At 52.3% G+C, this 20681-nt stretch overlaps 1 protein-coding gene across 8 annotated transcripts in view; it reads left to right on the top strand.

Moving 5' to 3' along the window:
- The window catches only part of LOC147018330 (guanine nucleotide-binding protein G(i) subunit alpha-1), a 140678-nt gene that overhangs the window by 29722 nt on the left and 90275 nt on the right, over positions 1-20681 (top strand). For 6 of the 8 annotated variants that reach the window (XM_085897876.1, XM_085897878.1, XM_085897872.1 and 3 more), the window contains exon 2: positions 14987-15142. In XM_085897876.1, coding sequence (XP_085754002.1) covers positions 14987-15142 — 156 coding nt within the window. The remainder of the gene's footprint in view (positions 1-14986; positions 15143-20681) is intronic. The other 2 variants (XM_085897877.1, XM_085897879.1) reach the window with 1 other exon arrangement.

Genomic DNA, 20681 nt, shown 5'->3' with positions numbered 1-20681 from the left:
AGACGTGGAGACGAGAGAGAGAGTGAGAGACGTGGAGACGAGAGAGAGAGTGAGAGACGTGGAGACGAGAGAGAGAGTGAGAGACGTGGAGACGAGAGAGAGAGTGAGAGACGTGGAGACGAGAGAGAGAGTGAGAGACGTGGAGACGAGAGAGAGAGTGAGAGACGTGGAGACGAGAGAGAGTGAGAGACGTGGAGACGAGAGAGAGTGAGAGACGTGGAGACGAGAGAGAGTGAGAGACGTGGAGACGAGAGAGAGTGAGAGACGTGGAGACGAGAGAGAGTGAGAGACGTGGAGACGAGAGAGAGTGAGAGACGTGGAGACGAGAGAGAGTGAGAGACGTGGAGACGAGAGAGAGTGAGAGACGTGGAGACGAGATGGTGAGGGACGTGGAGACGAGATGGTGAGGGACGTGGAGACGAGATAGTGAGAGACGTGGAGACGAGATAGTTAGAGACGCGGAGAAGAGAGAGTGAGAGACGCGGAGAAGAAAGAGTGAGAGACGCGGAGACGAGATGGTGAGAGACGCGGAGACGAGAGAGTGAGAGACGTGGATACGGGAGAGTGTGAGACGTGTCGACGAAAGAGCTGAAGGACCTGGAAATTGTAAGTGCCTGGGAGTCGAGAGAGGACTGGGAGTTGGCAGTGCCTGGGAGTCGAGAGAGGCTGGGAGTCGGCAGTGCCTGGGAGTCGAGAGAGTCTGGCAGTCGGCAGTGCCTGGGAGTCGAGAGAGGCTGGGAGTCGGCAGTGCCTGGGAGTCGAGAGAGGGCTGGGAGTAGAGAGAGGGCTGGGAGTCGGCAGTGCCTGGGAGTTGAGAGAGGGCTGGGAGTTGGCAGTGCCTGGGAGGGGGGGGGGGGGCTGCAAGTCAAGCAATGGTGGGAGGCCCGGGAGTCAAGATATGGCGGGAGGGACGAGATTGATGGCGGGGGTGCGGGTTGGGGTCGAAATATGTGGTGAGTCAAAAGGAACAGGACCGAGAGAGAGATGAAGGGGACGGGGATTCACGAGAGGGATCACGATTGAAGAAGGCCTTATTGGGGGAGGGGGGTTCATCGAGAGATGTCATGAGGGCCAAGTGGAATGAAAAGCAACAGGGGAGGGAGGGGTCGAGAGATATGGGGATCAAGACATGGCAGAGGGGTGGGGGGTGTCGAGAAGATGGGGAGGGGGAGTTGAGAGATGGCGGGAGGGACAGGGGTGTGGTTCGAGAGAGAATGGAGCATTGGAGAAATGGCGCAGGGATGTGGTGGTTGGGGGAGGGTTGGCGAGAGATTGCGGTTGGGGGTGGGGTGGGCGAGAGATGGCGGTTGGGGGGTGGACGAGAGATGGCGGTTGGGGGTGGGCGAGAGATGGCGGTTGGGGGGTGGGCGAGAGATGGCGGTTGGGGGTGGGCGAGGGGCGGTGGGCGAGAGATGGCGGTTGGGGGTGGGCGAGGGGGTTGGGCGAGAGATGGCGGTTGGGGAGAGGGTGGGCGAGAGATGGCGGTTGGGGGGTGGGCGAGAGATGGCAGTTGGGGGGGTGGGCGAGAGATGGCGGTTGGGGGGTGGGCGAGAGATGGCGGTTGGGGGTGGGCGAGAGATGGCGGTTGGGGGGGGGGTGGGCGAGAGATGGCGGTTGGGGGGTGGGCGAGAGATGGCGGTTGGGGGGGGTGGGCGAGAGATGGCGGTTGGGGGGGTGGGTGAGAGATGGCGGTTGGGGGGGTGGGCGAGAGATGGCGGTTGGGGGGGTGGGCGAGAGATGGCGGTTGGGGGGGGTGGGCGAGAGATGGCGGTTGGGGGGGGTGGGCGAGAGATGGCGGTTGGGGGGTGGGCGAGAGATGGCGGTTGGGGTGGGGTGGGCGAGAGATGGCGGTTGGGGGGGTGGGCGAGAGATGGCGGTTGGGGGGTGGGCGAGAGATGGCGGTTGGGGGGGACGTGGGTCGACGGAGGGGAGAGGCACGCGACGTGGGTCGACGGAGGAGGAGAGGCGCGCGACGTGGGTCGACGGAGGGGGAGCGGGGCGCGACGTGGTCGACGGAGGGGAGAGGGCGCGACGGGTCGACGGAGGGGAGAGGGGCGCGACGTGGGTCGACGGAGGGAGAGGGGCGCGACGTGGCCCACGGAGGGGAGAGGGGCGCGACGGGTCGACGGAGGGAGAGGCGCGACGTGGGTCGACGGAGGGGAGAGGGGCGCGACGGGTCGACGGAGGGGGAGAGGGGCGCGACGTGGTCGACGGAGGGGAGAGGGGCGCGACGTGGGTCGACGGAGGGGAGAGGGGCGCGACGTGGGTCGACGGAGGGGAGAGGGGCGCGACGTGGGTCGACGGAGGGGAGAGGGGCGCGACGTGGGTCGACGGAGGGGAGAGGGGCGCGACGTGGGTCGACGGAGGGGAGAGGGGCGCGACGTGGGTCGACGGAGGGGAGAGGGGCGCGACGTGGGTCGACGGAGGGGGAGAGGGGCGCGACGTGGGTCGACGGAGGGGAGAGGGCGCGACGTGGGTCGACGGAGGGGAGAGGGGCGACGTGGGTCGACGGAGGGGAGAGGGGCGCGACGTGGGTCGACGGAGGGGAGAGGGGCGCGACGTGGGTCGACGGAGGGGAGAGGGGCGCGACGTGGGTCGACGGAGGGGAGAGGGCGCGACGTGGGTCGACGGAGGGGAGAGGGGCGCGACGTGGGTCGACGGAGGGGGAGAGGGAGACCACGTGGGTCGACGGAGGGGAGAGGGGCGCGACGTGGGTCGACGGAGGGGAGAGGCGCGACGTGGGTCGACGGAGGAGGAGAGGGCGCGACGTGGGTCGACGGAGGAGGAGAGGGGCGCGACGTGGGTCGACGGAGGGGAGAGGGGCGCGACGTGGGTCGACGGAGGGGAGAGGGGCGCGACGGGTCGACGGCAGGGGAGAGGGGCGCGACGTGGGTCGACGGAGGGGAGAGGGGCGCGACGCATGTCGACGGCGGGGAGAGGGGCGCGACGTGGGTCGACGGCAGGGGAGAGGGGCGCGACGTGTGTCGACGGAGGGGGAGAGGGGCGCGACGTGGGTCGTCGGAAGGGGAGAGGAACGCGACGTGGGTCGACGGAGGGGGAAAGGGGCGCGACGTGGGTCGACGGCGGGGGAGAGGGGCGCGACATGGGTCGACGGAGGGGGAGAGGCGCGCGACGTGGATCGACGGAGAGGAAGAAGCGCGCAATGTGGGGTTTGTCGGAGAGTCCTTTGCCAGGGGTAGACGCTGGTTGTGTCGGTCGATAGTCAGTTATCTCAATACGGAGAGAGATTATGACGAAAAGGAAAAGGAGAGGTTGTGGATGGACTCTATATCATCGTTTGTTGTTGGTCCAGAAGACCTTCTTACAGTTTTCAGTTGTCCAGTGCACCCGTCCAAAGGCAGAACCTAGTAACTCGTTTCCAATTGATTTTGAGAAAACAAAGAAAAACTGCTTTTATATATATTAAAGCTGTATCCATTCGAGAAGATTTGATTATTCCTATACAGATGTTTGAGCGCTGCCATTTCGATGTCATGTGACTAAAGCGTGGCATCAGATCGGTCCATTGAGATACTAGTTTTTTGTGGTATTTACCGAATTCTGTAGTTGCTCGGTCCTGCCATGAGCGTACAAGCTGAGGTAGGGAACAAATTACAATAACCTATACACTAACATGAAGCCTATAACCTAGTAACTCCAAAATTAGTATTAGCTCAGTTATGATCAAAAAATGAGTTACTAGGTTTTGCCTTTGGACGGGAGAGTGGTGGTGCTTCATCGTCCAGGCAAGCCTCTTTTTCTTATTTTGCCATCTTTGCAATGGCTTTCTTACTGCCACTCGACCCGTCAAACCTGCAGCTCGAAGTCTTCTCTTCACAGTTGAAACTGAGACTTCCTTACTTCGACCAGTGTTAAGCTGTGCTTGAAGCTGCTGTCCTGTGAGCCGCCTATGACGCAAGCTGTTGACTCTCAGAAACTTGTCTTCTGATTGTGTTGTGGCTTTGGGTAGATAACTGACGTCTTCCTGTCAGTTTCCTCCAGTTTCCAAGTACCTTTTGATGGTGTAGGAAACTGTACTCACTGACACCCTGGCTTCTTTGTAATTTCTCTCAAGGAAAGACCTACACTTTCGGGTTATAATGGTCTGTCTGTCTTCCTTTGTTAATTGTCTTTACTCTCCATTATGATAGCAATATACTACTTCTCGGGAGTGCAATATTGTCCAGAGGGTGTAGCAACACGGTCTGTTCCAACTCTGCTTTTATACAGACAGAGGATTTGTAACTAATCAACAAAAGTTTTGACACCTGTTGGAATTGTTTGCATCAACTTTCAAGGGTTAATTTCCTTCCATTGCTGCAGAACAGCCTGGTGTTGGCTTAGTGGTTAGGGTGGCGGCTTGGGATCCAAGGGTCCTGAGTTCAAGTCCCGTTGGCTGCTGAATTAACACCAGGGGGTTGACTCAGCCTGTCATCCTTCCGAGGTCGGCGAAATGAGTGCCAGTGTACTGGTCCCGGTGTATGCCCCGGTTAGAATAGGTGTACCATATCCCTGTGTGTCGTAAGAGGCGACCAGGGTTGGCATCAGGAAGGGCATCCGGCCATAAAACATTGCCTCAAGAAAAAGCCAAAACCCCTGCACAGCAGGGATAAATGGCTGTAAAAACGGTCATTGCTGCAGAACAGTTGCAGTTGCTAACCCATTACTTGTTCCCTGAAAAGGGCCTTTTTAACAACTCTGAAATTTACATTATTTTTCAGTTTTTGGTAGCCTAAACTTTTCTTTTTTCTTTCAATCTCTGGCAGTTTACCGCTAAGCTTTGTACCGTTTCAGGTTATTCACTGGAGTTGAACTGCTTAAATTTCAGTAAAAACTGGAAAAATGGGGGTGTTCTAAAACTTTTGACCAGTCGTGTGTATGTATATTATCTGAGGGAGAGAGATGCGATGGAGGGGAGAGAGGTTTACAGGGAAGGAATTAAGGGTGGAAGAGAGATAGATATGATGGAATGGTGTTGGGTGAGAGTTCAAAGTTGAGAGGGGAAGGAAGAGGGAAATCGAGATGCCTTTTGATGTTTATTAATTTCCATTTGTCATTCTCCCAAATGAAGGACCATTAGTCTTTGGGTCATGATATGACAGATATACAGCATAATCAGTATTGTGGGAGGGTGTTTAACTTCCTGCTTTTGTGAGGATCTCAAATCTAGAGAATGATGTTATCAGTGTGTTTGAAATGTTGTCTCTGAGATTTAAAATGAATTTCTAAAGAAAAAAGAAATGTCTTCTTAAAATTGGTATCAAAGGATGGTTTTATTTGTATTTTTAGGAGTGTCTTCTTCTTCTTCTTCTTCGTCTTTCAGCTGCTCCCGTTAGGGGTCGCCACAGCGGATCATCCGTATGATCCGCATAGTGATTTGGCACATGTTTTACGCCGGATGCCCTTCCTGACGCAACCCTGGTCACCTCTTACGACACAGGGATATGGTACACCTATTTTAACTGGGGTATACACCGGCCCAGCATACTGGTACTCATTTCGCCGACCTCGGAAGGATGACAGGCTGAGTCAACCCCCTGGTGTATTAATTCAGTGGCCCAACAGGGCTTGAACTCAGGACCTTTTGGATCCCAAGCCGCTGCCCTAACCACTGCGCCAACACCAGGCTCATTTTTAGGAGTGTCTCGATTTCAATTTATATTGTTGCGAATTCGCGCCCGCCGGCGTGCGAGCGGCCACGTAACTCGAATCGCGGCACGTCGCCCACCGGACGGACAATTCTGTCGCGACCCTCTCTGACTAACGCCGGGAACTAGTCACGGGTGGGCCTTTTGGCCCCACCACGATCGTGCCAATCGGCCCCCCGCGTGGGATAGGGTTGTTCGCCAAATTCGACCGACCTAAGTACCCGCACGGAGGGTAGACCGGGCGATCGCACCTCGCCGCAGGTCGACTCCGGACACGGGCCACTTTAAGCGACCCGTTCCGTACTATCGGGATAACCGAGTGGTGTTATATCGTCGACCGCGACGGTTCCGATTAATTATCGGGCGTATTTAGCCCACTACCAACCCTTTACGTGAAGTAAGATGGAGATTCAATTAAAGAAAAGACGAAGCGAAGGGGGAAAAACAGTTCAACATAAGGCACATTTATTCCGCGGCACACGGAAAGCACACATATACAATTACAACAATTATGCACCAAAAGCAATTGCAACAAAAGAAACACAACAATGCAGATCTACTACCGACTACGCGAGCACACGGCAACACTTACACAGTTTTACTTTACAGACGGCACCGACAACACATATACTCAAAAGCAAAAGAAAAGGGCCACCCTCAACGACAAGGGGGCAGACGGGGCCTGTGGGCGCGAGACCGGGTGGAGCCTACCCATCTTGTGATGAGCCGCAAATGTGGCGGTGGTGCCCCGACTCCACGCTCCTCCGCGGGTTTCGTTGGCACTGCTTGGAATGGGGTGGGAACGGGGCCCCCTTTCCGCACTATCTCAGCGCGGGGGGAAAAGTTGATGCTCTGGGGAAAGAGGATAGCTGGCTTGCTTGGGTCCCGCGACGAGCGACTCCACCGCGACCTCGACCACGCTCCCGGCTTCCCCTCTCTGCAGCTCCCCGACAGACTCTGACTCCGACAGACTGACTCTCCTCCAGACCCGTCTTGACTGCTGCTGCCACACTCCGCCGCCGCCACACCTCTCCAACTCGCCCGAGCCCAAAACTGACTGAATTCACCCCGCGCTCGGCGCTTTATAGTACGGCAGGAGAACCCATATGCAAATTTCCGGATCAGGATGAGCTCGGGGGCGGAGCCACGCTCGCCCATTGGACGGAGGAAAAGTGGGCGTGAACCTCCCCTGATCCTCGAATTTGCATATATCGATTCTACTCTGACGCGCCTGGAGGAGGGGCCAAATCGCCCCGTGCTTGCTGATAGGACGGATCAGAAGTGGGCGTGTATCATTCCTGAACCGACTTCTCCTCGGAAAGGCCGCTTTTTGCACCCGCTGCTCGGCGCGCGCCCTGTACGAGTCCAGGACAGCCTGATGCTTGGTGTCCACAAGCGGTGCGGGAATGGCCGCAGAAGGAGAGGCGAAGGTGGTGGAGGGTCTAAAGTGGCGGTCCCTGGCCACGGTGACGCTTGGAATGGCGGTGATGCGATGGTTGCGGGATGGTGTGCTGTGATGGTAAAGGTCGTGGCTGTTGGCGTTGTTGTTGTTGTGAAGCGGCGTTGCGGTTGGTGGTTGTGTGATGGCGGTTGAGACGTGGTTGGTTCAAAATAAAGATAGAACAGAAAAACGGCTATCTTAAAGGGTCGCAGCTCGAATGAATCACATTTATTCCATCGAAACAACGGGTTTGGGGCTAACTACAAATGTACTTACAGAGATATCTCACCTACGGGGCCTGAATGGTGGTTTGCGAATTTCCTCAACCACAACACTACCCCCTCCCCTTTTTACAGACTCGTCCCGAGTCGTCAAATTTTCATGTGCCATCATGTGTAGTTCTCCCCTAGTATGTTTTACCTACGGATCCCTGAGTGCGACATTCATGGAATTCTTGTCCCCAAAATAAATAACCTGAGGGCTGAGTAACTACCTAAACAAACCCACTCACACGGACGACTTAAATAAAATTGCCGGCGCTAAGACAGACATGCTGGGGGCGCACTCATATGTACAGTACATCTTAACCTTAACTTACAAATTTTACACTAAACCATGACCCAGGATCAATGGACTCTGCAAAAAGAAAGCAGTTAGCAGGGAGCCAGGCTGCTCGCATGCAGTCTCTGGCTCAAACAATGCAGGTGACAGGGAACGTGGCTGGCTGCTCACACGCAGTCCAAGGCCTTCCCTTTTTAAAATGAACCCAGTGAAACACAACGGTGCATGGGCTGCACAAACGCAGTCTCCGTGCCAGCTCAAGTGGCACACGCAATGAGCACAACGGATGGATGGATGGATGGATTCATGGATGGACGCAAACACGGTGCACGGGCCGCCACTGCAGACCCGAGTTGTAGCTGCCAACAGGGCAGTTCTTGCAGCTTGCAAACTGTTGCCTTGATCCTGGCGCACATGGAAATGAACAGGGGGGGGGGCAAAGCAAAATTGAACGGGACTGGTGAACAGGGGCAGTCGGCATGGCATGGCAAAGGCAGCAGGCAAACAAAGCCGGCAGACGAACTGGCCGGCACAGGCCTTGAAGAAAAACAGCCAGCCGGCAGATGAAGTGGGCCGGCACAGGCCTTGCAGCAACACAGCCAGCAGATGAAGCTGGCCAGCCTTTGCCATTTGGTGGAGGGAGTGCGGTGGTGCTGGCCACTCGGAAGGCGGGCTCGGACCTACCCTACAGTCTCCCTCCCAACCTATCGCCTTTGCCTGTCACTGTCCATACCCACTCCCTTAATTTGTAAAACCCAATTTAGCCCCAACTTATTTTTTGGTTGTTTTTATTTTTACTTCCTCACTATAATTCGTCCCCCAACCCCCTTTACTGTCCTTGTTCGGCTAACCTATCCTGTCACCTAGCCTACTCCCAACCCCTATGTTCCCTTCCCGGAGGGGAACAAGGGAGAGCTAGCGTCCTGTGTCGAGGCCCAACGAAGCCTCAAGATTGCCTCCCCAGACTTCAGCGATCTAACCCAAAGTGGGTCCAGTGGCCCACAACGAGAGCGAGGGGATGGATGGTGCGGAGGGGTACACTTCCTAATCTACCCTAACCATTTAACTGTTAAACTACCCCGGGGCTTTCAACAAGCGCCTCTCGCTTAAACTATTGGTTCTAACAACCCAGATTCCCGTCGCCTGTGTTGGTGTCCTCTCAAATTTCGGGCCTCGCCCCCCAATTTTCTTTCCGTGCCCTCACACGGTCTCATGGCTGGGACACGTGGCTCCCTTGGCAGGCACTACCCTCTGCCGATTCCCCTACGATGGCACCCCCGGGCACTACACTGCTTCCGAGCCTACCAGCTCCCTAACACCGGGGAGTGCCCCCCATGGCACCTCCCCTGAAACGCACACGTGGCAGGCTGGCTTCCCGGGCCCCTTTCCGAGGGTCACCCATGCCCACAACACTGCCCACGCGGCTAACGGCGCCCCGGGCCCCCACACCAAGCGGGCGCACCCGTGCCCACGACGCTATCCCGGCCCCCCATGGGCCCTTGGCCTACTACGGCCGACTAGCCTGGTGCCCGGGGTACCCACTCAGCGATACTCACCTTTCGCAGCCACGCTCCCAGCCCGTCAACAGGGCTCCTGCACCCCTCCAAACGGGTTTCGAGCCTACACTCCCACCAACAGTCAAACGACCTCCATTTTTGTTAATTTGACTAACCCACAAACTCACTCTACACTGACCCCGGGGTCCCTTGGGCGGGAGTCACTCCTCCCCCCAATCACTCATCGCACCATGCATTCCCCATTCGCTCCACTCACACAGACCCGCTGGCCTCACTCACTCAACATGTACTCACTCAACTCACCAACTCTTCAACACACACACCACTGAACTCTGCCATCCTTCTAACTACATCCCCTAACTACCGCGTGCTCCCACGTCGTCCCTTAAACTACAGCACGTTCCTTTTAACACTACGTCGCTAAACTACGTTCCCTCGACACATCCAAAGGCTGTCACTGTCTCCAAATCATCAAAAATCATTTCCCCACCTAAATCTGGCTACAATCCCTCTAACGAATCCATTCCACGGACTCCATGAGGACTTACCCCTGCCCCATGAAGTCGGTCTAACTAAGCTAACCCTTCCCCCTAACTAGTTCCATCCTGTGCCCATGCCAAGGGGATCATCCACCCCTTGCCCAGGAATCCTGTTCACCCGAAAGCGAGGCTTGCTGTTTTTTATTTTTATTTTTTTTTTCCCTCGCGCAGCACCAGCGCGGAAACTCGCAACCTGCGCACCAGCGCGGCAATTCACAGCCGCGCACCTGTGGCGTGACGTCATGGCAGCTGTTCACGTCCCTCGTCCCACTTGGACGGTACCATCCGGCAGGGATTCACCCTCCTGCCGGATTCCAACCACACACGCAGCCATGACGTCACCCGGCGCATAAAAAAAACACAAGCCTCACGTCTCGAGGGGTTCCCCACGCGAACACATGTGCTTTGCCCGTTGGAGCTTCACACACGCCGCGTGGAGAACCCGTCCGGTCCAAATCCGTAATCCTGCCTAAACTTTGTCCGTCCGCGGGATCGGCAAATCCACCGCGTGCGTTTCCGGACCGGGACTTCACTCCCGCAAGCGAGCACGTGGGGGCCTCGTGCGTTGCACAGCACGGACCTCGCGCTCGCTGCTGGGTGAACCCGGCACGGTCCACGAAACAGCTGCAGCCGCTACTCGGCTTTTGTCCCTCCGTCGCCGTTGTCGTCGCCATTCAACCCACGCACACCTGCATGTCACGACGCTCACTCTCCACTCCATCACATTCACACTGGGAGACGCGGCTGCATGCTCACGCATGCCGACCGACATCTCCCTCACATACCGCTCTCTCACACACACGGTCTCCCTTGCACTCGGCCGTTCACTCACGCATGCCACCTCCCTCGCACACGTGGCTCCACTCACTCGCGGCCTTCCACTCACTCGTGCCATTTCCCTCACACAAACCATACCACTCACACACGCGGGGGCACTCGCCCGCGGTGCCTCATCCACACACGGCGTGCTGAGAAGCACGCCCTTCTGCACACTTACCACCCCATCACTCATACACGGGGTCGCTTCCACACACGGGGATGCACTCACACCTTGCACCACACACACCGGGACAACCACACTGGGGATTCATGTCCCCACAAGGGTCTCTGGGGCCTCTATACCCCCCAAGCTTTCCGTGCACCTGTCCACAGCACCCGTCCCCTTGACCTCGCTCGACAAGATCGAACTCACCTGGTCGTGACTCGCCTCAAGGAGGCATACTCCCTCCCCTCGTTCCTGGAGGAGGCCATCCAGCTGCTCGCACCGGGTCCCAACACGGTCCGCCAGCTCACCCCCATTACCCTCCACTACCTCCGTGTGTGTGTGCGTCACTAACCCCGTCTATTTCACCGTGTTGTCTTCCCTCGATCGTTCCCATCTCCCGTGTCTCTGTCAACTCAGTCACCTCTTCCCTTGTTATCTCCCTTGTCTCAACTATTATTTCCGTCTCTTCCATTGCCTTCATGCCCGCCTGCAGGCTTCGGCCCATGTTCTGCGTCGCACCCCGCAGTTCTTTCATTTCTTCCTTCATTTTGAGTGCATTTGTTTCCATATTCGCCTTCACTTCGTTCATTTGCTTGTTCATGCCTTTTATTTCGTTTGTGTTTGTATCCATTTTCCTCATCAATGCCTCAAACATTTCCATCGTTCTATCCGTGGGCGAATTCGCACGTGGGGGCCGTTCGTCCGCCACCCCAGCCACTGCGCCCATTTCGAACTCTGGGTTCAGTTGGGGGAGTTCGTGTTCCTGCACAACCAACATTTCCTGCACGTGGATTTCATCCTGGACCATGGATTCCACACATTCTAAATCCATTTCTAATACCCCCGGCTCCCGCTCGCCTTGAGACTCCATCTTATTTCTCGTAAAGGGTTAATTTGAATCGCTCGTAATTTGGAGGGAATCGGGGGTTGCTCCTCTCACCCCTGGACCGATTCCCGTGAATTTAGCTGGAGACAGGAGAGCCCGTTTTCCCGTTCTCCGACACCAGTGCCGCGAAGAGGGGGATGGGTTTGTATCCCACTCCTGACAACAGTGTTGCGAATTCACGCCCGCCGGCGTGCGAGCGGCCACGTAACTCGAATCGCGGCACGTCGCCCACCGGACGGACAATTCTGTCGCGACCCTCTCGGACTAACGCCGGGAACTAGTCACGGGTGGGCCTTTCGGCCTCACCACGATCGTGCCAATCGGCCCCCCGCGTGGCATAGGGTTGTTCGCCAAATTTGACCGACCTAAGTACCCACACGGAGGGTAGACCGGGCGATCGCACCTCGCCGCAGGTCGACTCCGGACACGGGCCACTTTAAGCGACCCGTTCCATACTATCGGGATAACTGAGCGGTGTTATATCGTCGACCTCGACGGTTCCGATTAATTATCGGGCGTATTTAGCCCACTACCAACCCTTTACGTGAAGTAAGATGGAGATTCAATTAAAGAAAAGACGAAGCGAAACGGGAAAAACAGTTCAACATAAGGCACATTTATTCCGCGGCACACGGAAAGCACACATATACAATTACAACAATTATGCACCAAAAGCAATTGCAACAAAAGAAACACAACAATGCAGATCTACTACCGACTACGCGAGCACACGGCAACACTTGCACAGTTTTACTGTACAGACGGCGCCGACAACACATATACTCAAAAGCAAAAGAAAAGGGCCACCCTCAACGACAAGGGGGCAGACGGGGCCTGTGGGCGCGAGACCGGGTGGAGCCTACTCGTCTTGTGATGAGCCGCAAATGTGGCGGCGGTGCCCCGACTCCGCGCTTCTCCGCGGGTTTCGTTGGCACTGCTTGGAATGGGGTGGGAACGGGGCCCCTTTCCGCACTATCTCAGCGTGGGGGGGAAAAGGGGGGAATTGTTGATGCTCTGGGGAAAGAGGATAGCTGGCTTGCTTGGGTCCCGCGACGAGCGACTCCACTGCGACCTCGACCGTGCTCCTGGCTTCCCCTCTCTGCAGCTCCCCGACAGACTCCGACTCCGACAGACTGACTCTCCTCCAGACCCGTCTTGACTGCTGCTGCCACACTCCGCCGCTGCCACCCTTCTCCAACTCGCCCGAGCCCAAAACTGACTGAATTCGCCCCGCGCTCGGCGCTTTATAGTACGGCAGGAGAACCCATATGCAAATTTCCGGATCAGGATGAGCTCGGGGGCGGAGCCACGCTCGCCCATTGGACGGAGGAAAAGTGGGCGTGAACCTCCCCTGATCCTCGAATTTGCATATATCGATTCTACTCCGAAGCACCTGGAGGCGGGGCCAAATCGACCCCGCGCTTGCTGATAGGACGGATCAGAAGTGGGTGTGTATCATTCCTGATCCGACTTCTCCTCGGAAAGGCCGCTTTTTGCACCCGCGGCTCGGCGCACGTCCCGCACGAGGCCAGGACAGCCCGATGCTCGGTGCCCACAAGCGGTGCGGGAATGGCCGCAGAAGGAGAGGCGAAGGTGGTGGAGGGTCTAAAGTGGCGGTCCCTGGCCACGGTGATGCTTGGAATGGCGGTGATGCGATGGTTGCGGGATGGTGTGCTGTGAAGGTAAAGATCGTGGCTGTTGGCGTTGTTGTTGTTGTTGTTGTGAAGCGGCGTTGCGGTTGGTGGTTGTGTGATGGCGGTTGAGATGTGGTTGGTTCAAAATAAAGATAGAACAGAAAAACGGCTATCTTAAAGGGTCGAATGCCCGAATGAATCACATTTATTCCCTCTAAACAACGGGTTTGGGGCTAACTACACATGTACTTACAGAGATATCTCACCTCCGGGACCTGAATGGTGGTTTGCGAATTTCCTCAACCACAACTATTATAAAATGTAGTTACCAATGGGCACTATTTGGCTAAATATGCCTGTGCTGTTTCCACAATGATAGCCCATTCGGCTCGTTTACGCCATGTCGTCGAGACCACTTGGGACGGGGTCCGCAGTGGTTGTGAAATTGCCTTTTGCTCTCACACCATGCCCAGTCACCAAGAAATAGTACGTTAGACGTATTTATTTATATATGTATTTTTTATACACATGACATCACACACTACTTAACTGTACAGACTCTTCCGACCAGAGCAAAGTCAATTGATACACTTGCGTGGTTTGGCTGCACTGAAACAAACTCTGCCTGTGCAGTCTCTGGATTGTCTGACATTTTTTTTCTACTTCCTCTGCAAAATCAAGTCACGTGAGAATGTCACTGTAATGACGTTGAATGGCTGCTCCTACACAGCCTGAATCGGCCGCAATGTCCCTAGTATCTGAGTGGGTGACTCTCACCACTGATTGTCCCGCACTTGACCGATAGGATTGCTTCAGAGGTGTGAAAACAACTTCTCGTGGTCCTGCCCGGTCCCGAGTGGCCTCGGAAGATGTGGTATAAATGAGCCAATTATAATTGTCAATTTGCTATTCCTTTATAACCCCAATTTTATTAACTTCATGTAACCTCAGATTCATAGTCATCGAAAATTGACTCTCAGCAGTGAGTTTTGCTGGAGTACTGGCACACAGTGGCCTACTTTTTTTTTGAGAGATGCTTCGTGAACTTTGATGTCCACAACCGAAATGCAGATGTGATCGGCGGCCTTGTGTTCCCGTATAAAGGTCAGTCTCCCTGAAGTAAACCCTGGCAGCACCCTACCAGGACGGCAGTTTTAGTTGGATTTGTTTTCACAGGGTGATGAGGTGAGCACGCTACCAACTGAGCACTTTAGCCTTCCCTCACCTTGTAACACCCGCATTTTGGTGGAGGTCTCACATCCTCGCTCGAACTGTGCTCCACTCTTCTTGGCCTTGGAGAACTGAGAAGATTAGGCACATTTTCTTTGATAATGTCATTTTTAGGCCAAACTATAGTTCTGCAGGTATATTGCATTTTAAGATGTACATAACAAGTAAAATGTCCTGCATATTGTTATCAACCCATGTTAGTGTAAGCATGTGAAAAGATTAAGCAATCCTGACAGAGATTGATTGCAACACCATCTGGTAATTCCATTTGGAGTGATTTGGATTCATTTGCGTATTCTTCAAGAAAATCCATTTCCATAGTCTTATTTCCATAGCAACAATAACTTATTAAAGGAATCCTGAAGACTGTTTTGACGGTGTATCAAATACAGAATTGTTGTGGAACAATGGAGCTTCTTAATTTTGCTGCAACAGAGCAGGAAAGGGACAGCTTTCAGGCCCGCTTGAGTACCTTCAAATGTGTGTTTACGAACAAGTCGTTGAGAAATCTTCACGTGCCCGACCGAGTATTGGTGTTTTGGCAGCCAGAGAAGAAGCAGCCTGGATTCATCACCAGCACACCATGGGCTGCACCATGAGCGCCGAGGACAAGGCGGCGGCGGAGCGGTCCAAGGTGATCGATCGCAACCTGCGTGAGGATGGAGAGAAGGCTGCACGAGAAGTCAAACTGCTTCTTCTTGGTACGATGCAGTTGTTGCACAAAACACACTGCTGGTAGCCATTTTAAATGCCATTTTTTTTCCTGTTATTTATAGGATTGTGTGATACAGCTTTATGCACTTGGACACAACATGTACAACTGTTAATTAGGGCACAGGCTTTCAAAACTGCCAAAATAACTATAATGACTGATCTGTCTTCCCAATAACATACTCTGCTGTTGTCAATATATATATATATATATATATATATATATATATATATATATATATATATATATATATATATATATATATATATATATATATATATATATATATATATATATATATATATATATATATATATATATATATATATTCTTGAGCATGGAATTCCAAAATGATGTTTATTTGGTCATTTATTGTGCTCCACCCAGCATTGCAGTTATCTTCCCACTGCATTGTTTGGTGGAGCATTTTAATACCTTTTCTTCAGCAATGGGAGTCGCTTGGGGAGGGGTAAGGCAAACATGGATCACGTGTATTGGGGAGGGGGGCGGGGGGGGGAACTGCTCGTGAGAGCGGAGCGAAGGTCGAATCCTGCAATTTGCGTGAAGCTGGATTGTTGCATTTGCAAAAGTGATGAAGGTTGGACACAGGGAATAGACTGACTGCACAGCTCGACAGTGACCACCTGACGAGATGGGGGTGTGGGCACCAGCAGCCACGTTGCGAGATTAAACATTCGGCTTTGTTTATTACACAAGTCGCATTCTCGTCTCTTTTTGTGTCCAAAACATTGATGAAAAAAATGTCCATACCAAGATTTATATCCGCTGGACGAGTTTCTAAACCTGCCTGGAAAAAATCATCCATGCCATTGGACTGCTGGTGAAATGCATGGATGCTGTATTTGCAGGCTAGTGGCCTTGTGGAAGCTTCAAACAGGAGGAAACGCTTGATTGCTCCACTGTCGATGAATATGACAAAAATGCAATATTCTCAATTCTTGGGCCCGTGGACATTATTCCATCAGTCTTTTCCATAATATGTAGTATGGACGCCTCTCAAGCCCAGCTCATTCGCATGGTTTATTGAACCTGCTTCTGAACTATCAAGAAACATGCTCATTCGGTTTATTTTTAATTTTACTCTGTACACAGGAATGTTCGATGCTGGAATTTTGGCAATGCATTTGAAATTCACCTGGAAAATATCAACATTTCAAGGGTCCCTTGTGAATTTTACAATAGTGTTTTCCCCGAAAGGCATCGTGGTTTGCTGGGTTTTATTTTGCACTCATATGTTTGCAGTCTTGGCTTAGAATTAACAGCTTGGTGAAATAAAAGCCATTTCAGGGGTTCATCCATCCATCCATCCATCCATCCATCCATCCATCAGGACCATACTCTGTGCAGAGTGTTGGTGCTGCCTAAGCAGTCTCCTTGGCTATTGGGTACAATCCTAGACGTGTCGCCACGCCGCTACAGAATACCAGCATGCTGACACTCATTTGCCGACCTGGGAAGGATGTCAGGCTGTGTCAACCCCACCTGGTATTAATTCAACAGCCAAGTGGGATTTGAACTGAGGATCCTAGGAACCCAAGCCCATCACCTAACCATTAAGCCAACACCATGCATAGGGGTTAATAACTGCAGCATAAAATGGAAACTGCTATTTCTGTGGAAGTTAAGTGAACATTTGTGCTCTCAGGATTGCCTATGACCCATAAATAAACACTATCTGAGTAAAATATTGTAACGGTCAGCAATCTTCCAAAGACCGGGCTGTCCGCCAGATGGAAGTGAGCAAGAGGTCCCACGTCAGCCCTTAATTTGCATACCACCAGCGATAGGGAATGTCACGGGCATGACGAATCTGCCCCCCCTGAATTTTGGCCATGCGATACCAAAAGACATTTCGCCTTTTAAGTCATGGGGCCTTTCGCACCAAACCCAAATTGACCTGCATACCGGGTTTTATCACCAATCAATTATGTGCTATCAGCATGGAACTCCGAGTGGAAGATATCAACAAAGGGCAACAGTCGGCGGAAGCACATACTTCAAAGATCGTGATATCCGTGCATTAATTTGAAGTGCGATGCAAAACAGGCGAGCAACTGCAGATCGATTGCCTGTAAATTTCAACCTGGGGCATGAGCAGCCAGTTTCATCAAAAGCAGTCCGCTGAGAGTGCCACACAGCAAGACACCATAGTTGGGTTGCAGAGCACAAACCACTCATCACACCTGGCAATGCACATTTGTGAATTCAGTGGTTCAAAGAGTGCAGGCAATGGATTACCGAGCAGGGGAGAAATGTGATATGGTCAGATGACTCATCTTTCACCATGTTCAGGACAAATGGATGAGTACATGTGTGATGCCAACCTAAATAACTCCAACCCTGAGTGCTTGGTTTCAACAGTGAAGGGTTCTGGTGGTTCTGTAGTGTCGTGGGGTGTATTTTCCTGGCATGGTTTGGGTGCAGTAATTCCCTTAGAAGGCAACGTCAATGCCAATCGCTACTCAATGGCACCGGGTAATCATCTTCACCCCAAGTTGCAGCATTTATTTCCTGCCAAGAGGGGTGTCCTCCAGAATGACGATGCCCCCGTCCACAGAGCACGTGTGGTCACCCAGTGGTTTGATGAGCATGACACTGATGTTATCCATATGTCATGGCCTTCTCAATCATCAGATCTGAATCCAATTGAGCATTTTTGAGTTATTCTCAAATGACGACCGAGACAGTGTTTTCCACCTCCATCAAACTGGTGTGAGTTGATTGACTTTCTCGTGGAAGAATGGTGCCGCATCCCTCCTGCAGAATTCCAGCCACTGGTGAACTCTATTCCACGTTGCATACAGGCCGTACTGGCCGCACATGGTGGGCTGATGCCCTGATGCCCTTTTAAGTGACTTTTCATTAGTGTTGTGTTTCCGTATTTTTTTGTTCACTACGTGTACATTACATAACACAAAGGTGGGGAAATTGAACTAAGACGCAAAGTTTCAATGTGGATTGATCGTCCAGATTGAAAGTGTCGATTGACCATTCAGACGTTGTTGTGTTGACTTAGATTTTGCCGAAAAATGCTTGTGATGAGATTCCACTTTGTGAACTGCATTTACAGTACAAGGATATCAACTTTTTGATCCTGACATTATGACGAGAGGAATTGCAGTTTATGTTAAGGATACTATTACAGCATCTATTGTCGACATGGAATAATGCTCTTTCCAGGAGTCAAGTTGGGTTAACATCACTCCAACTGAAGGATCCAGTTTGTTGTTTGGGTTTATTTGTGGAAGTCCTGCAAGCTCTTCCATAAACAATGCTGACTTGTGCTTATTATTAATGAGAGTTACTGAATTAGACTACCCAAAGCTGGTTATTGTTGGTGATTTTAATTTCAAGGACATCAGTTGGCAGGTTCACCATACTGTTGGAGCAGACTCGAGTTCTTTTTGGATTGTGTCAATGATTTATTTTTGCATCAACACATAAATGAACCCACGCGGATTCGGGAGGGTCAAGAGCTAAGCTTGCTGGACTTGGTTTTGTCAAATGAAGGTGACTTGGTGATGAATTTGACTAGGCGTCCACCTTTAGGAAAAGAGTGACCATGTCACACTGTGTTTTGTAGCAGATATGTATTATTATCAGTTAGACAGTAAGAGTTATTATGATCGACACTGTGACAGGAGGAGGAAATGTTTAAGCCATGTTGACTGGGATTTGATTTATGCAATACAGAACAGGGCAAGAAATATCGAAGCTTTTTGAAAGCAGGATGAAAGCTTGCATTGAGGAATTTGTTCTCGTGTGGAGGAAGAGTACAAAGAGTAAACCCCAGTGGATGTCTGTGCAATCAATGTGTCCTAAGCAGAGGAAATGGAATAGACACCTGAAAAACAGGACTTCGCCAAATTGAAAGGAATTTATTATTGTACGAAATGAGTCGACCTTTATCATCAGGCAGGTAAAAAGCAAACTTTGAGAATAAATTAGCATGTGAGGTGAAAGTAAACCTGAAGGGTTTCTGGAGTTGTATAGTAAACCAGACAAAAACAGAGGGTAATTCCTAATTTACAGCAGCCGGATGGTGTCTTCACAGAGAAAGATTTACAAAAAAGCACAGACATGTCAATTTTTTTGCTCGTGTGTTTACAGTTTGAGGACTTGTCCACACCATTGTTGAAAAATAGCGACTATACATGTGTACTAAATAAATTGGAGTTTACGGAGGAGAAAATGGAGGAATACTTGTTGAAATTAGCTATCAATAAGTCCCTTGGCCCTGATGGATTGCATTCACGAGTATTGAGAGAGACGTGTCAGGAAATATATAAAACTCTTAGAATAATGGACATTATGTCAGGTCAAGCTGGATTAGATCTGTGGCTTGCTACAGGTACCATGTAAACCTGTACTAACCTGTTTCATGGTTGGGTTGTCTGCGACTAAACCGTCTTCCCCACCAGGTTTTCTGGTGAGGAGGGTGTATGTAGATGGACACCCATCAGGATGAAGAACACAACCTGTCAAAGGGCGGAGGAGCTCGTTGTGAGCCAACAGCCATCCATTTCTAGTGCCCAACTGTGTCTGCAGACATCCTCCTGCAGTTGGTTACTTTTGTTAGGAGGTTGGTGGCAGGTTTTGCACTCTGGCCACCATAAAACCCTTCACTCCACAAAACGTACTAAAAACGCAAAGAAAAGTGAAAACCCACTCCGTGGGAGTACCTCCTGTGCAATTGCCCTTCGCAGGGTAGCTCACTGGATGACGGCATTAGGGCAAAGCCGTCGGGACCACTACTCTTTGATGACAGGAGGAAAAACACGGGGTAACCTTCCTGGGTCAGATTGCGGTTGTGTGTGTCAGGGTGGTGCTGACGTGTCATCCATCAGAAGGCAGTCTCCTTGGGTTAACCAGAGGCGGTCCCTTTGGGTGGGTGCCTGGAATGTCATATCCCGAAGAGAGGATGATTATCTGTCTCTGTTATCATCTCAGTTCAAGCGTTTGAACTTTGGTATTGCAGCACTCTCTGAGGTTCGGAGACCGGATAGTGGCGAGATCATGGCAGGTGTTTACACAGGCTGGGTGGGGATTTAGGGGGTCTGGGAATCCTGTTTGGAGAAAAACTTTGGAGAATCCTGAAGAGTTGTGGAGTACCTTCAAGACCACCATCCTTGATGTTGCCGGTGGATGTCTTGGAACTCACCGTAGGATGAAGAAGAAGTTTGTCTCTCAAGGTACACTGGATACTATTGACCAGAGTTGCAGAGCCAGGCTTAATGGCAGAGCTGAGCTGTTCAGGGAGTTAAATCGTAAAACTGTACGTGCGCTGCGGGTGGACAAGGAGGCCTATGTGTGAGGAATCTGAGGGGGTAGAGCATCACCTGTGGTCAAGTAATTCTCGTCCTGTTTACAGGGAAATTCGTGCATTACGTTCCTCCAAGTCTGTCCCTCGGTGTACTGAAGTTAGAGCAGAGGGCGGTAGGCTCTTCACAGAGGAGTCCGAAGTGAAGGTCCACTTGGCCGGTTGCTTTGAGCGGCTGGACCAGGCT

This window comes from Eptatretus burgeri, chromosome 10 (assembly GCF_056783735.1).
Source record: "Eptatretus burgeri isolate ZD-2024b chromosome 10, Ebu_testis_v1, whole genome shotgun sequence".
Classification (NCBI taxonomy): domain Eukaryota; kingdom Metazoa; phylum Chordata; class Myxini; order Myxiniformes; family Myxinidae; genus Eptatretus; species Eptatretus burgeri.
Note: the sequence above shows the minus strand (reverse complement) of the source record. Positions and strands in the feature narration are given on the sequence as shown.